The 17,729-nt window shown below is 38.2% G+C and overlaps 1 protein-coding gene across 4 annotated transcripts in view; it reads right to left on the bottom strand.

Moving 5' to 3' along the window:
* Positions 1-1,359: 1,359 nt before the first annotated feature.
* ARNT (aryl hydrocarbon receptor nuclear translocator) overlaps positions 1,360-17,729 on the bottom strand; it is a 63,811-nt gene continuing 47,441 nt past the window's right edge. For 2 of the 4 annotated variants that reach the window (XM_069480655.1, XM_069480656.1), the window contains 12 exons: positions 17,345-17,421; positions 16,067-16,201; positions 14,215-14,289; positions 12,898-13,049; positions 7,855-7,965; positions 7,583-7,655; positions 7,296-7,419; positions 7,002-7,104; positions 6,472-6,619; positions 5,260-5,422; positions 4,662-4,828; positions 1,360-3,350 (listed from right to left, as the gene is read on the bottom strand). In XM_069480655.1, the coding sequence (XP_069336756.1) occupies positions 3,261-3,350; positions 4,662-4,828; positions 5,260-5,422; positions 6,472-6,619; positions 7,002-7,104; positions 7,296-7,419; positions 7,583-7,655; positions 7,855-7,965; positions 12,898-13,049; positions 14,215-14,289; positions 16,067-16,201; positions 17,345-17,421 (1,418 nt within the window). In that variant the 3' untranslated portion in view covers positions 1,360-3,260. The remainder of the gene's footprint in view (positions 3,351-4,661; positions 4,829-5,259; positions 5,423-6,471; positions 6,620-7,001; positions 7,105-7,295; positions 7,420-7,582; positions 7,656-7,854; positions 7,966-12,897; positions 13,050-14,214; positions 14,290-16,066; positions 16,202-17,344; positions 17,422-17,729) is intronic. The other 2 variants (XM_069480657.1, XM_069480658.1) reach the window with 2 other exon arrangements.

Here is a 17,729-nt window from a genome sequence, read left to right as displayed (position 1 = left end):
TCTCAACCTCTGTGTGAATTAGCAGCAAGGTTTAATGTTACTATTCCAACAATATCGGACCATTTGAAACAAATGGGCAAAGTAGAGAAGCTGGATAGATGAGTACCTCACGAATTACACAAGCATCAGAAGAGAAGTTGTCTCAAAGCTTGCCTTTCTTTGCTGTCATGACATAAAGGTGAACCATTTCTACACCGTATTGTTACATGTGATAAAAAAATAGATTCTTTTTGACAATCTCAAGTGTCTGGCACAAAATTTGGATAAAGATGAAGTGCAGAAACATAGTCCAAAACAGAATATTCCATCAAAAAAAAGCTAATGGTGTCTGTGTGGTGGTCCAGCACTTGTATTATCTACTACAGCTTCATGAACCTGGTCATTACAGCGGATGTCTACTGCAACCAACTGATGAAATGAGAATGCTTGAGAGTAAGCGGCTGAGATTGGTCAACAGAGATAGGCCAATCCTCTTGCAAGACAATGCTGCTCAAACTACAGAGGCTGGTCTTGGAAACTCTCTGTCATCCACCATATTCACCAGACCTTGCACCAATTCACTACCACTTCTTTCAGGTTTTGGATTACTCCTTGCAAGGAAAAATATTCAATTCTCAAAAAGCTATGGAAAATATCTTTTGCGATTTCATCGCCACTCGCTTTCCAGGCTTCTTTGCTGCTGGCATAAACAAGCTACCGTTAAGATGGCAAAACTGTGTCAATAGTTTAGGTGTGTACTTTAATTGTACTGCTTCTTGTTTGAGATACAATTGATTCGAAATTGGACATTTCATATTTAATGACCTAATACATGGGACCTAGATTCAGTTTCTAGCTGGATTCCACACGTAGACCCTCAAGAACACAGGCTTATGGCTCTGGATTTTAAGAGTTGTGAATGAGCCAACATGGTGCTGGAGAGAAACCAGGTCCAGACCTAAACAGTTAAAATTTCCCCATCCTCAACTCCTTTTAATCCAGAAGAGGACATACTGAAGGAAGGTATCCATATGTGGTTTCAAGTTCCAACTCTTCCTCCTTCTCTCTCAAGGACTTGGGCACCCCCCACCCCCCATCTTGCAGTCAGAATGTCCAGGCTGATTTTACTCAGAATGTGTCAGGATCAGGAGGACTAGTGAGGGGGAGGGGCACAGAGTGATCAGAGCCCTGTGATTTCTGATTCCTGAAATTAAAGACTCACAATGTGCTTTATGTTTGCATGTTTGGAGCTCAAGCTATGGATCCCTTTAGTTGTGGGTGTTTGTTGTTTATGAGCTGAAAAGGAATGATAAAGCCGCAATCAAGATCACACAACACAAGAAATTTTACAAAAGGAAAAAATATTTTTAAAATCTTTGCTACATATCATTATTTTTGCCACTGTAAGGCTTAGCACAGATGCCAGCAATACAGAAATGGCCAAGAAGAAAACAAAACAATCAAAAATAAAACCCTGAAGGAAAAGCAGAAACAAAACCCCCAGAGCATCTTCTCCCTATCCTCCCTTTCCCAAAAGCCCTATAATAACTGTACAATATTATAGTCCTGATCACATTTAAAAACAGTTATTAAAAAACAGATTCCATTGGAAACTCAACTTTTTGGTTTCGTAAATTGTGATATAAATATATATGTATACTGTGTGCACATAGAATAAAAAAATAAACTGTCTCCTTTTTCACTCCACTACCTGGCACCAGACTGGAGACAAAAGGGAGGGAAAACCCAGTAAATGACATTCCTTCAGCCTCTCCAAGGCCAAATGTGCTCCTTAGTCCCTGTGACTATATTTAATATATCTTCTCATTAATTCATTCTTGCACTTACATACTGGCCGGAGCCAATTACAGAAAAAAAAAAAAAAAAAGTTGATATACATGATTGTTACCTGAGGAAGGGAAAGGGTGAGAGTAGTAACCTGTATCAGCATCTATATGGCTATAGTTAATTACCAAGTAACCCTGCTGGGATGGGCATCCAGACTTTATCCACCACACAGAGTTGTTATACTCGCACTCTAAAGCAAAACCCAATCTCAAGATTAGAGAGGGAGCAAAAAAGAAAGAACTATAGGCCCAGGAAACACCTATATCTCAGTTTCTTGCTAAAATAGATATTTTGAAGATAGGATGAAAGAGGCTACTTTGCAAAGAGGGCTTTGTATTTGGTTTACAGTCCAATAGTGAGGATTTTTACTGGACTGCTAATCCAAGAAGTTGAGTTTCCATGCAGAAATAACCTCTACAGAACACACATCATATGTGATTCTGACAGAAAAATGCAGCATTATCCTTATGGCCCAGTCTGGGGTTTCTGAAAGTGTTTATCTTGCCAGCCTATTTCAGTAATGTCTGCAGATTTTCCAAATGAACTGAGAGCACCAAAAGCAGGAGTAATCCAGCTTTATCACTGAATATGTTCAATGAGAGACCAACCATATCAACAGAAGACTGTATAAATCTGCTTTACAGTTGCATGGTGGCTAGGCATGGATGTAAGCGCAGCAAAGACATTTATTTAAATACTCTTTGGCTGGGCAATAGTAAGTAGAAAATGCCTGGAAGATTTAACTCCTTAGGACTCTTTGAAAAGCACACTGAAAGACAAAGATAAAATCTGGGACAAATTTTGCATAACTCCCTAATAGGGAGAAAGAAATACAAGAAACGTGCACAGCACACATGCGTGCGAGCGCACGCGCACACACACACTCTCTCTCTTTCTCTATCTCTCTCTCTCTCACTAACATGTTTCTTTCCAGAGGAATTGCTCACAGGCAGTAGAAAGAGCCTATGCTAACTTCCTAAAGCCCCATATATACCTACCATGTTTCATAGCCCTCAAATATGAAGACATTTCTCCTCTCTTCCACTCTTTGTGAAGAATTTCTTTCCAAAAACAAGACACAGTATTCAAGGCAAATAGTGGATGTCAGGTTCTTCTAACCTGCTTCTTGACCCTAACACAAATCATCACTGTACAACTTCTGGTCAGGAGGCATAAGAAAAGGCATTCTAACTTCACTGAGCCTCAAATTTTCAAAGGGTCCTTAAAAGCCTTGGGGATTCAGTCAATTTCTTCTATAAATGTTACCTCAGAGAGGGAGGAGGGCAGGAGAAAAGCCAGAAGGGAAAAGGGGTACATGTCAGGGGTGAGGGAAGGGAAGGGAGAGGAACTTTTATTCTGTTTACAGAAAGATTTGCTTTTAAAAAACAAACTGTGATTTTTCTCCCCCACCCCTTATCCTCACCCCAGTATTTCTATTCTGAAAATGAGGGAAACATAGTTAAATCAGGAAATTCTTCATTGTTGTAGCTGTTGCTCTGGTCTCCCAGCATGGAGAGCATCTCCTAATGAGAGAAAAAGATTAAGTTTGAGTCACATACCTGATCCCTTCCATTTAACAAGTTTCCTCCCAACAACATTCCCCTGCACCACCATCCTTGACCCCCAAGAGTCTCTGCTGTTCTGAGCTCTCTTAGCCTTCCTTACTTCCAGCAACTCTTGACTTCTTTAGATCACACCCTTTTTCCTAGTCCCTTCTCTGTCTTCCTCCTACAGTTCTGTTTCCTTTTTCTAGTCCTTAATATTTTTAAAGGGAGAAAAATCTGCTTGCCACATCTCATACAACCCCGTATAGACATATATGGAGTCTCTTATTCTATTTGTTTTTTACCCAAACCTGTTTTGCCTTCTTTCACTCTTTGCTTTAACTAGCTCCTCCTTTGTCCTGCCTAAGATTACTCCATTCACTTTTGTGGTCCCCTCAGAACTTGTGTAAACAGACTTTTATAGGTATAATCAATATGTTCTATTTTACATACATTTTTTTAAATCATCCAAAGCTACTGGGAAGTGGGGATGTGGAGTAACCTTCTTTGACATCTTCCTATGCTGCTTCACATCACTGAACTTGTTCATTCTGGTTAAAGGGTGTGCATTACACTAAGTTCACAATCTTTTTTTTTAAAGAGATGAGTTCACACTATGTTGCCCAGGCTGACCTCAAACTCCTGGGCTCAAGTGATCCTCTGCCTCAATCTCCTGAGTAGCTGGGACTATAGGCATGCACCACTATGCCTGGCTTCCATAATCTTTGCAATTATTGACACTTATTCCTACATTAATCCCTGTCTTCTCATACACACCTCACCAAACTCAATTCGGGTATGCTTCCTGCTCCATTTCTCCTCCTTGACCCTTTCTCTCCCAATTTCTGATTTTCTTTCTTTCTTTTTTTTTTTTTTTTTTTTTTTTTTTTTTTTTGTTGAGACAGAGTCTCACTTTGTTGCCCAGGCTAGAGTGAGTGCCGTGGCGTCAGCTTAGCTCACAGCAACCTCAAACTCCTGGGCTTAAGCGATCCTACTGCCTCAGCCTCCCGAGTAGCTGGGACTACAGGCATGCGCCACTATGCCCGGCTAATTTTTTCTATATAGATTTTTAGGTGTCCATATAATGTCTTTCTATTTTTAGTAGAGACGGGGTCTCGCTCAGGCTGGTCTCGAACTCTTGACCTTGAGCAATCCACCCGCCTCGGCCTCCCAGAGTGCTAGGATTACAGGCGTGAGCCACCGCGCCCGGCCTCTTTCTTTCTTTCTTTTTTTTTTTTTGGACCCGTAGCTGGTTGTAAATAGTTTTCTGAAATCTTTTCACCCTCTTACCTGGAAGACCTCAGGCTGACCAGGTTGCTGTGCTGACGGCTGTTGAACATGCTGCTCACTAGAACTTGAACGATGATGAGCCTGTTGGCCTTGCCACTGAGGCCAGACACTGACACCCTCTGCTGTCCGTGTCTGGAATTGTCCTGTAGTCTGTCCAGTCTCAGGAGCTAGAAACACAGCCAGGAAGAATAAACAACTCTAATCTCCACTGGAGAGGAGAAACCGGCACATAACTACATATAAGCCATTAATTTTACCAATGATAACTTCTGTCCTTCTCTCTGCCAATCAATGCCTCTTCTATTTCAAAACCCATCCCCAAATTAATTTTTCTTCTCTAGGCAGCCTTTCCGAAGAGTCCTTTGCTCATTTAGATTAAATCTGCATACTATTAAATTTATAACAATTTACATGCTTGTTATATGTGCTAAAAGTGCTTTTCATGTGGGTAAGTTTTAAATTCCAAATAGACGGTCACCTTGCATTTCCCTACAATTAGGTCAGTGCACCCAGGATACAAGCAAACGATTTTAACTACCTAATCCTTTCTATTTAGTGGTACGATTTTCCTGTTACCTTCCTTCTGGTCTGAACTTACCAAAGCTGGATCCACGATTGGTGAGACTAGGGTAGGCAGCAGCACCAGGTGATGCGGTGGGAGGACCGGGGAGGGACATGGGGCTGAAGGAGGATGGAGTTTGAAAGTTGCCCACACCAAACTGGGAAGTACGAGTCTTGGCTGTAGCCTGGGTAGTCACCTGCTAAAGAGAGAAGGGGAAAGAGAACAAACGGAATGTTAACATTATTGTACAAACCATGCCTATGAGAGTCAACACTGTTAATCACATCATCCTTCTAAACTGAGCTCATCGCTTATTTCCTACTGTGTATTTCTTCTGATTAAATCCCAATCTCTCTTAACAATATTTTTTTAGGCAGCTAAAAGTGCAAAAATCAAAGAACTATGGGAAAGTTGTATTAAATGAAAACATTTTATGCACTGTAAAGTTATATAAAACTAGAGGCATTAATAATAGTGGAGTATTATATGTAAAGAAAAAACTCTTTGCACCATTATTCAGTCTGTTCTGCATTCGTTTGTTACTAATCATGTCTTTTTTATAAAAACTAAACATTTTTTCTCACCATAACTGTAATGCATATGCACTGTGGAATATTTGGAAAGTGAAGGAAAACAAAAATAAAAGAATCATTCATAATTTCACCACCAGAGACCCATGGTTAACATATTTGTATAATTTCTTCCAGTTTTAATTTTCCTATGCATTTTGTAGACAAGTAAGATCATACTGCATATAACATTCTGGAGCCTGCTTTTGGTCTTGACTTTTTAATTTAAAATATTACTTATATAAATATATAGTAATATTAGATTTAGACTTAACATAAATATATTACACATGAATATGTATATTATATAACAATCTTTTTGTACATAGACATCACTGTATAATTAATTTTCTCCTTTGTTCCTATATTATATAGTCCTAAACAAATAGGAAATCTCTTAGAATTTACTCCAAATCTGAAAATTAAACCTGCTCAAAATGTTCTGTGTGAGCAATTCTGATTTAAGATGAATATGTGGAAACCATGGACTCTAATAAGATTTTTGGATGATCTGTGATTTTTAATTACCTAGCTACTCTTATACCAAGATGAAAATTGAAAGGTGGAGTACAGGGTTTAGGAAGAAACTATTTAAAATAAACAGTAATTTTACATATGGAAAAAAAGCCCAACCAACTAAAAAACACTGTACAGAGGTCAAACAGATGAGAAGTTTTACCTGGGCAGAGAACCCTGGGCGGGTACTAGGGGTCCAAGTTGGGGCTGATCCTTGGGTGGGGTTGGAGTGGCGGGAAATCTGGGCCAACATCTGTCCAGCAGAAGCTGATGGTTGGACGATGGTTACAGGAGGGGCCAGACCACTATTCCTAGGTTTGAACAAATAGTGAGGTAAATGATTAAAAGGATGGATTTACCACAGAAGCTAGGAATCAAAGGACAATCTAGTGCTATCCCTAGATTCCCTTGGCTTCCTTGGGGTGAAGGAAAATTTGATAATATAATTAGGAAAAGACAAGAAAGACAGTCACACACTGACCAGGACACACAGAGATGGAGCCTAGAACATGGCAATAGGACAGGTGCAAAGATATAGGAGGAAAAAAAGCAGCTTGTTTGCCTCACCCTAGGCCCTACAAGCTCCACTGTGATATCTGAAATAACCAGAGAAAGCAAGGAAAGAATAAAATTTGGATTCAGTAACTGAATCTCTTAGGGCCTTGTAAAGCGGCACACATATGTGGGGCTCACCTGAAATTCTCTGCCGGCCGGGGGGTAGGAGGGAATGTGTTGCCCTGGGAGAATAGCTGTTGGGTGGCAGGGACAGTGCTGGAGGAGATGCCTTTACTCTGATCTGTGGACCAAAAGGAGTTGGGGGAGGGCCAGTCAAGGGGCTGTAGTATATTAGTTCAGCAAGTTCCTATTTACTCATGAGGTATTATGATTAAGTGGAAATACATTGGAAGATTACTGATTAGGCAGTGGCAGGCCCATCAGTAAGTGATCTAAATGAGAATTTAAAAGGGGAATGAGAAAGAAACATACCCGCATTGATGTTGGAATAGATTTCTGAAAATCTTGGATCTCTATCCTGGGCAAACAGACCATCTGACTTCTCAAGGGGCTTGCTGTGCTCTGGTCCTGTGGTTGTCACAGGCTGAACAGAAACCTGTGGAATACAATGATAAAAATAACCATTAAAGGTTTAACGTGACAATTCAATAACCCTAAAATTCATATAAAATACACATACACTTACTCTAACTGGCACTGAAGGACACTTCTTTAAAAAATGCTCATTAGCCTCTTCAAGGAAGAAGACACACACTCACCTGGGAATGATTGTAGCTGGCCAGTCCATCTCTTCCTGGTACCATGTCCAATTCTGTTTGCTGTTGCTGCTGCCTATAAGTCAAAGGCCAGTGAGAAGAGAAATAGGAAAAAAGAAGATTTTTAAAAAGAATCTGGAGAAAGGGCCTTAAAAAAAAAAATATGCAAAAACCAAACAAAAAATAAGCAGGGTTGCAAATAGCCACCCCTGGGCTACTGACTGCTACTGACTTGCACTCAAATAGTGGAAAATTATTCTTCCACCATTTCTTACCTGGGTGCCAGCTGCCCTGAGCCCATCTCCAGGGGTAAATTGGCTGTAGGACCTAGCTGTGGCCTCTGAATTGTGTTGGATAGTGTAGGCCGTGGTTCCTGGCTAGAGTTCCTAGGAAAACAGAGTAGACAAAATAGAGAAAGGGGAAAAAAAAAAAGAATCTGACTCTGCATAAAGCTCTATAGATTCATCTGTAAGTGGAACAATCAATAATAATAATAATCCCCCTTTAAAGTCCAATCCTACAAGTAACCTATGACCTCAGTTTCAGCAAATAATTCACACTACGGACAGCATGGTACAAATAGAAACTACATCCCATGGCACAAGGTTTCATCTTGTTTGGGTTCTAAGTCCTAGATATTCAATAGCTGGTCATTGTGGATGTATATATATCCACATAGTGTATTTTTTAAAAGCACAGGAAAGAAACTGAAAATACACACTCTGAAACATTAACAAAGACCATCAGGAGTGTGAGAATTTTTTACCTTCTCTCTATACTTTTCAATACTTTCCAGATTTTCTATAAAGAATATTTATTTAAAAAGAAAATATTAAAAGCTAATTAAAATTAATTGCAGTGGGGAAAAATTATATGTAGCAGTAGAGAAAGCCATTATTTCGAGCAACTTTAGTGATTAAAAGGACTCAAAAAATTTTTAAACAAAATAGAAGCACAAAATAGTTGTTGTGTAATATAAAGATGCAAAAAGAAAAAGACAAAAAACAAAAATATAATGACCATGACCATACACTTGAGTCTTAAATTAATAAAAGTTTCTAACTCAATCCATTGTGTTATACTTAGTTAGCAAAGAATTAAACTTTACAAGTTCTAAAGATTGAATTGGACAATACTAACTGTTGTCACCAGGTATTATGCACACTTGCTAAGTATTCATAATCTGATCTTCAAGAGCTGCGTTCAAGGCCAATTCTACAGAAGTAGATTAAATGGCAAAGAAGTTACCTGACAACTGACACCCACTAGATGGTTATAATAAAAAAAGAGACAATAGCAAAAGTTGACAAAGATGTGGAGAAACTAGAAATTGTTGGTGGAAATTTAAAATGATGGAGCTCTGCTGGATGCAGTAGCTTACGCCTGTACTCCCAGGAACTCAGGAGTTTGAGGCAGGAGGATCACTTGAGCCCAGGAGTTCAAGGCTGCAGTGAGCTATGATTGCACCACTGCCCTTCTGCCCGGGCAATAAAACAAGAGTAAGACCCCATCTCTAAAAAAAATAAAAATAAAAATGATGGGGCAGCTTTGGAAAATAGTGTGGTAGTTCCTCAAAAGGCTAACAGAGTTACCATGTGACCTAGCAATTCCACCTCTGGGTATATACCCAAGAGAATAAAAATATATACCCACACAAAAACTAGTACACAAATATTCATGGCAGTATTCTTGACAGCCAAAAAGTGACAACAACCCAATGTCTATAAAATGATGAACTGACAGAAAAAATGTGGTGTATCTATACAATGGAATATTATTTGGCAATAAAAAGAAATGAATTGGTCAGGTGCAATGGCTCAAGCCTGTAATCCTAGCACTCTGGGAGGCTGAGGTGAGAGGATCGCTGGAGGTCAGGAGTTTAAGACCAACCAGAGCAAGAGCAAGACCTCATCTCTACTAAAAATAGAAAAAAATTAGCGGGCATGGCGGCACATGTCTGTAGTCCCAGCTACCTAGAAGGCTGAGGCAGGAGGATTGCTTGAGCTCAGGAATTTGAGGTTGTAATGAGCCATGATGACACTACTGCACTCTAACCAGGGCGACAGGAAGACTCTGTCTCCAAAAAAACAAAAAATAAATAAAGTACTTGTACATGCTACAACATGGATGACCCTTAAAAACATTATATGAAGTGAAAGAGGCCAGTCACAAAGGAACCATAGACTCTGTGGTTTCATTTATATGAAATGTCTAGAATAGGCAAATTTATAGAGACAGTAGATTAGTGGTTATATAGGGCTCAAGAGGGAGGAGGGAAAATGGGGAATGACTGTTAGTGGGTACAGGATTTCTTTTAGCGGGGATGAAAATATTCTTAAATTAGATTGTGGTAATAGTTGCACGACTGTGTGATATACTAAAAAAACACTGTACACTTTAAAATGGGTGAACTGTATGATACATGAAATGTATCTCAATAAAACTTTTTAAAAAAGAAGCTGAGAAAGAAAGCTCAAATAGAAAAGAATCGGAGAGAGGAACAGAAACAATTGAAAGACTGGGATATAGCTATGCTCTAAAGCAAACTATGGTCCATGGACCAAATCCGGCCCATTGCCTGTTTTTGTAAATAAAGGTTTATTGGAACACAGGCATGTTCTTTCATTTGTCTATGACTGTTTTCATGCTACGACAGAGTTGAACAGTTGCAATAAAGACCATATGGCCCACAAAACCTAAAATACTTACTACTTGTCCCTTTACAGAAAGAGTTTGCTGACCCCTGCTCTAGAGGAAAATCCTGCCAGTCTACAGCAATAAACTGGCATACAAAACAAAATCCTTTCTAGAAAGGGTTGATACATAAAATTGAAACATAAATACCCTTCCATCTCAGGACCTAGTCTCTGAACTATTGTTTGTTAAAATTTTACTCTACCTTGATCAACTACCCCAAATCCTGTAAGCTGGAAAATGAGGAACTTCAAACTAATGGTGTTTAATACCGGAAAAGTGGAGAAGGAGATGGCTTGATAAAGCTAAGCAGACTTGGCCCATGAGAAATCCCAACACTGGAAAAGACTTCTGTGATATTATGAAACATAGCTGACCCTTGAACAATGTCGGGGTTGGGGCATTGAACCCCAGTTTTACAGTAAAAAATCTGAGTATAACTTTTGACTTCCCCAAAACTTAACTACTAATAACCTACTATTTATTAGAATCCTTATTGATAATATAAACAGTCAGTTAACACATATTTTGTATGTTACATGGAATATACACTGTATTCGTGCAATAAAGTAAGCTAGAGACCAGAACATGTTATTAAGAAAATCATAATCCTAATGAACCATGACCAGAAAAAAGAAAAAAAAAAAAAAAAGAAAAGAAAATCATAAGTCTAAGATGACTGTTGTAGAAGGAAAGAAATCATAAGGAAGAGCTAATACATTTACAGTACTATACTGTATTTATTGATATCATCTGTTTATGAGATGAATGGTCTGTCTGGAATGGCAACCAACTGTACCGGCAGTCCTCAATCTATGGTATACATCAAACAACTTTGTTTATAATGACATTACTTTTCTCTGCTTCTTGGAAACAATTTCAGCATCGTTAGTGGCATTTTGTATGGTATTGCACTAAACACAATAAAAAATACACAAGAACCTCGGGAGATCGGTTTTTACTGTCATATATAATACAATTTACTGGAGAGGAAAACTGCTCACACAGAGATGATTGGTGTCACACAGCATTTTAAGTGGATACTTGCAACAGTTGAGCATGCTGCAATAGCAACAGGATGTGGCTATAAAATTATTACAGCAGTACAATATGTACTACAGTTAAATTTTATGCAGTGATGATTTAATACTGCATCATTTTTTTTTTTTTTTAAGAGACGGGGTCTCACTCTGTCACCCAAGCTGGAATGCAGTGGCATGACAATAGCTCACTGCCAGCCTCCAACTTCTGAGCTCAAGTGATCCTCCTGCCTCAGCCTCCCAAACAGGCAGGACTCCAGGTACACACCACCATGCCTTGCTAGTTTTTTAATTTTTTGTAGAGACAGGGGTCTTGCTATCTTGTTCAGGCTAGTTTCAAACTCCTGGCTTCAAGCAATCCTTTTGCGCAGCCTCCCAAAATGCTAGAATCACAGGTGTGAGCTGCTTTATCAAGCCTTGCATCTTTACTTTTGTTTACATTTCTGTAGACTAAGAATGGTGCCATGTATAGTCTGTGTTTGCCTAAGTTTTGATAAATTTGAACTTTTTATAGATTTATGTATATTTTATGGCAGTAAATAAAATGGGCTATAATTTATATATATTTTATGCATTCATGACATACCTTTTTCTTAATTTTTGATAATATTTCTAGGTTATACAGTTCATCTGCAAGTTTTTTCAAATTGTCACAAATATTGAAAAAACTTTTCAATATATTTATTGAAAAGAAGCCACATATAAGTGGACCTGTATAGTTCAAACCCAGGCTGTTCAAGGGTCAACTATACATATTTGGTCTCATCCTGTTTCCTGATTCCTAAAATTCTTGGAATCTTCAAAGTGGTGTCTTTTTGTATGCTAATGAGTTGACTCTGGGCTGGCAGCCCCTAGTTAGCTTCCGGATGGGAGCAGTCATGGGAAGACCAAGGCAAGATTAGATGGCTGGGACTTAATTTAGCCCCAGTCCCCAACCTTGGGGAGGCGAGGGAGCTGAAGGTTAAGCCGATCACCAACGGCCAATGATTTAATCAATCATGCCTATGTAATGAAACTTCCATAAAAATCCAAACGGACTGGGTCTGAGGAGCTTCTGGATAGATAAACATGGGGAGATTCCTGGAAGGTAGCACACCTGGAAAAAGCATGGAAGCTCTGGGCTCCTTCCCCCATACCTTGCCCTATCTATTTCTTCTTCTGGTATTCATCAGTATCCTTTGTAATATCCTGTATAATAATAAACCAGTAAATGTAAGTGTTTCTCTGAGTTCTATGAGACACGCAAGCAAATTAATCAAACCTAAGGAGATAATTGTAGGAATCCCAATTTATAGCAGGTCGGTCAGAAGCACAGGTAAAACAACCTGGGGGCTTGTAACTGGCATCAGAAGTGGGGGCAGTCTTATGAGACTGAGCCCTCAACCTGAGAAATCTGATGTTATCTCCAGGTAGACAGTGAACTGAATTGAATTGAAGGACACCCACCTGGTGTCCGCTGCAGAAATGAATGCTTGCTTGGTGTGTGAGTAAAAACCCACACAAATCTGGTGTCAGAAGTATTTTGTGCTGTGAGAGCAGAGGAAAAACAGTTTGCTTTTTCTACTCAGCCTGTATGGTACATACTTCACATTGGTGTTGGTACAGATGATGTACTCAATTTCATCTGAGTAAGGGTTCTGGAAAGTAAAGGAACTAGTTCTCATCCAGAGCCATTCTCGATTCTTAGACCGGAACCGGAACATGACCGACAGCACCTGGCCTTTTAATTTCACCACCTGAAAAAGTTTTCATGCCATCAGTGGAACGCACAGAAAATTTTCTTTAGAAATTTAAAAATTTCCAATTTCTACAACACTGAGACTCTTGTGTTCTTGAAGCACCAGTCTTTTTCAATGTTAAAACAATATGAGGGAGTAAAAATTAAGTGACTAAATAAGGAGGAGTTATATTTATCATGTTTCTTCCCAGAATCTCAAGCTACCTGACCACTCTAGTCAAAGTCAAACAGGAATAACAATTATTTCCAGCAGGGAAAAGACTGTTTCCCCACTTCCCTTGCCAAGTCCATTAAAGATATGCTGAACTAGCTTTACAAGTCTATACCAGAAATTTGGTAAGTCTAATGACACTGCTCTTCAGTCCTAGCTTTTCCCCCTAAACCTGAGAATTTCTGGCACCCACAGAGGTTTCCATAAATAAAACTAAGTCGGCTTTAGTCTTGTTTTTTAAAGTAAGTAATTTTAGGTTATTTTCATTTCTAGTCTCATAGGACAGAAAATAATCTTTTAACTCTCCCTTCTGAACCATTAAAAAAACAATAATAGCAGCTAACATTTATTTTGTAACTACTATGTGTCAATCACTGGGCTATGTGCTTAATGTGCATTATCTTATTTAATCTTTCAAACAAACCTCTGAATTTAAGTACTATTACTATATCCATTGTATCCATAAGGACACTACTGAGACTTAAAGAGGTTAATTAACTTATATGATATAAAGTAAGAGCTATTATCTAAGGCCAAGTCTATTAAATTCACCAGATATTTGCAGGAGCTAGGGCCTGAAAATTATAATTAACAGCCAGCTTAAACTAAGAGTTAACTCTCACTTAACTATAAAAGAACTGTGTGAAATGAATTTTCCTACTACAATCCACAGCTCAGTGACACATACAATATCTCAAATACTTTAAAGACAGCTCTTTGGATACAGATAGCTAGATACAAGACAGTAAGTAGCCAAAGCCAAACAGAAATACCTTGGACATTATCCATAGTTTCAAAGTATTAAATCTTTTCTATTACTTAAAAATATATGCTAAGTACTAAAGAACATAAAACTGTAGTGCCTGCTATGGTGCTAAATCAGTGGTCAATAAATATTTGTGGGGTAAATATGATAAATATTTATTCAAATCCAAACCAAGAGAAAAGTTACCTGTTGGAAGCTGTCTCTTAGAAGCTGTTGGTCTTCAGGATGACAGAATTCTACAATATTCTTTCCTAACAGTTCCTAGAAGAGAGAAAGAAAAGTAAAATATATACTTTTATGGTCATCTAACTTTCTGGGTCAATCAGCTGGGAACCTGGATTTTATTTTTCTTCTGTCTTTATCCTAAGATTGTAGATAAATGGGAGAAAAAAAAGACAAGAAATAAAAGAAGACGGAATCTGCTAAAAGAAGACGAAATCTGCTAAACAAATGGCTTCTAGAATATTTTTCTTTTTTAGAATATACATTTATTTTAGTAAGTGTTACAGATTTTAGATATAATTTACATTTGTAATTCACCCATTCTAAGTGTACAAGCTGTTGATTGTTACTAAATTTATACAGTTGTACAACCATTATCACAATCCAGTTTTTGGAACATGTTCATTGCACCAAGAAGTTCCCTTGTGCTCACGTGCAGTTAATCCCTGCTCTCACCCTCCAGCCAACCACTAATCTGCTTTCTGCCTCTTCAGTTTTGCCTTTTCTAGAAATTTCATATAAATGGAATCATACAACATATAGTCTTTTGGGTCTGGCTTCTTTCACTAGCATAATATTTTTGAAGTTCATCTCTGTTGTTGCATGTATCAGTGGTTTATTCCTTTTTATTGCTCAGCAGTATCCTAATATGGACATACTACAGTTTATGTATTCATTCACAAAATGATAATGGACATTTAAACAGTTTCCACTTTTTGGCTATTATGAATAATAGAGCTATGAACATTTATGTACAAACCTTTGTGTGAACATACACTTTCATTTCTCTTGGGTAGATACACAGGAGTAGAACTGCTAGGTTGTAGGATGAAAGTATATATTTACCTTTTTAGGAAACTGCCAAAATGTTTTTGCAAAGTAGCTATACCATTTTACATGTCTGCCAACAATTTATGAGGGTTCCAGCTTCTCCGCATTCTCACCAACACTTTTTGATTATAGCCATTGTAACGAGTATACAGTGGGATCTAATTGTGGTTTTAATTTGCACTTTCCTAATGATAAAAAGATGTTGAGCATCTTTTCATGTATTACTCATATTTCTTCTTTAGTAAAATGTCAAATTTTGTGCCCTTTTTTACTGGCTGTTTGTCTTAATGAGTTGTTTATATATTCCTGATGCAAATCCTTTTTCAGATATAAGATTTGCAAATGTTCTCTCTCAGTTTGTGTCTGGTCTTTTCACTTCATTAATAATATCCTTTTAAGAGGACAAATTTTAATTTTCAACTAAATCCCAATTTACCAATTTTTTTCTTTTATGATTCATGCTTTTAATGTCATATAAAAAATCTTTGCCTAACTCAGGATCAAAAACATTATCTCCTAAAAGTATATTTATAACTTTAGCTCTTAAACATTTAGGCCTTTGAGTTGATTTTTGTTATGGTGTGAGATAAGGTCTAAGTTCTGTTCTTCTCTTTCCTTTCTCCTTTCTCCTTTCTCCTTTCTCCCTCTCCCTCTCCTCTCTCTCTCTCTCTCTCTCTCTTTCTGTCTTTCTTTCTTTCTTTCTTTCGCATATGGATATTCAATTGTTCCATCACCATTTGTTAGACTTCCTTTCCCCATTGAATTGCTCTTGTCACCTTTGCTAAAACTCAGCTGACAAATGTGAGAACAGATTCTGTTCTGGCCTACTGATCTATTTATCTATCCTTATACCAACACCGCACTCTTTTTCTGAACTGGGGCTATGTTTTGGCTATCTTAGCAATTACCTGATTGCATAATTTCAACATACACCAATAAAAACAAAGGCCTCTGTATCATTAATGTAACAGTTCCAGCTCCTCACCTGTGGCTGGTAGCCAACAGTAGCCACACAGCGATGATCCACAAAAGTGAAGATCCCCTCAATGTTGTGTCGGGAGATAAACTCTGTTGGTTGGCAAATATTACTCATGTCTGTACAGTTGGGAGAACTAGTTACCTGAGAATGAAGAGATAAAAATGAGGTAAAATGACACCATTCTTTACAAATGTATTTCCCATCTCTTTATGGTCATTTGCATAGACATGAGACTCCCAGTTTTAAGAATTTCTAAACTTTCACATTTCATCCAGAGAGGAAAACAGTGACAATGACAATCAAGGAGGGCATAAAGTCTAGCTTTATTCTCATACAGGTACTCTTTTTATTTTTTATTTACTTCCTTGTTTAGAGATAGGGTCTTATTCTGTAGCCCAAGCTGGAGTGCAGTGGCCCAATTATAGCTCACTATAACCTCGAACTCAAGCAATCCTCCTGCCTCAGCCTCCCGAGTAGCTAGAACTACAAGTGCCCACGACCATGCCTGGCTAATTTTTTAAAATTATTTTTTTGTAGAGATGAGATCTTGTTATGTTTCCCAGGCTGGTCTTGAACTTCTGGTCTCAAGCAATCCTCCAATCCTCCTACCTTGGCCCTCCAAAGCACTAGGATTGTAAGTGTGAGCCACTGAGCGCAGCCCACACATATAGTCTTTACCAACTTAGTAAAGTAAGAAAAAATGAATTCTGTGGCTCATGCCTATAATCCTAGCACTGTGGGAGGCCATGGCAGGAGGATTGCTTGAAGTCAGTAGTTGGAGACCAGCCTGAGCAAGAGCGAGACCCCTACTCTACTAAAAATAGAAAAAATATTAGCCGGACGTGGTGGCATGCACCTATAGTCCCAGCTCCTAGGGAGGCTGAGGCAGGAGGATCGTTTGAGCCTAAGAGTTTGAGGTTGCTGTGAGCTAGGCCAATGCCATGGCACTCAAACCAAAACCCTGTCTCAAAAAAAAATTCAACCCAAAACCACCTACTTTTATCTGGGTAAACTGTGCTCATTATTCAGATTTATAAATCATTGTCCAAGTAGCCAAGAAACCCATCTACATTTATGAAAATAATCAAAATAATTCCATTTCTCTATCATTCATCATGTAATGATAAAATGAAAAGGTCGCTGTGAATGCTACATTCCTTCACATTTTTAGGGTTTTATGGAATTCTTCATTTGTATTCAGAAAAGAAAATTAACATGAATGAATCCTGAAGATTTCTTCTAATTGGAAAACGATATAGATAGGTGGGGAAAATTCACACTTGCCTGCAATCTGCCAATGGCTACTAGGCAAAACTTGCTCCCCTGGCCAGCCTCTGGGTCATCATCTGGGAGGGAAACACCTTCAGGAAGGTCAAGTTAAAAGGTTTAACTGGGTTTTCAAACTCAAATGCCTTCAAAAGTCAGACAGATAATGATTCAAAATACATTTAGGTATGAAGAGGTGAGGTATAAGGCAAAAGAGAATGATAAATAATGATAATAAAGATAAACAATTACATAGAGTCATTGTCTTAAGTATTTTTTTATGTATATATATAAATAAATTCATTTATTTTATTCATATTAATTATAACAAACTGGAGAGTACAAGTCTCACCTATTCTAAGAAACTGTGCCGGCCAAACCAAACACATATAAAAGCAGCCAT

The sequence above is a fragment of the Eulemur rufifrons genome, chromosome 8 (genome assembly GCF_041146395.1).
Source record: "Eulemur rufifrons isolate Redbay chromosome 8, OSU_ERuf_1, whole genome shotgun sequence".
NCBI lineage: Eukaryota > Metazoa > Chordata > Mammalia > Primates > Lemuridae > Eulemur > Eulemur rufifrons.
This window is presented reverse-complemented; position numbering and strand designations above follow the sequence as displayed.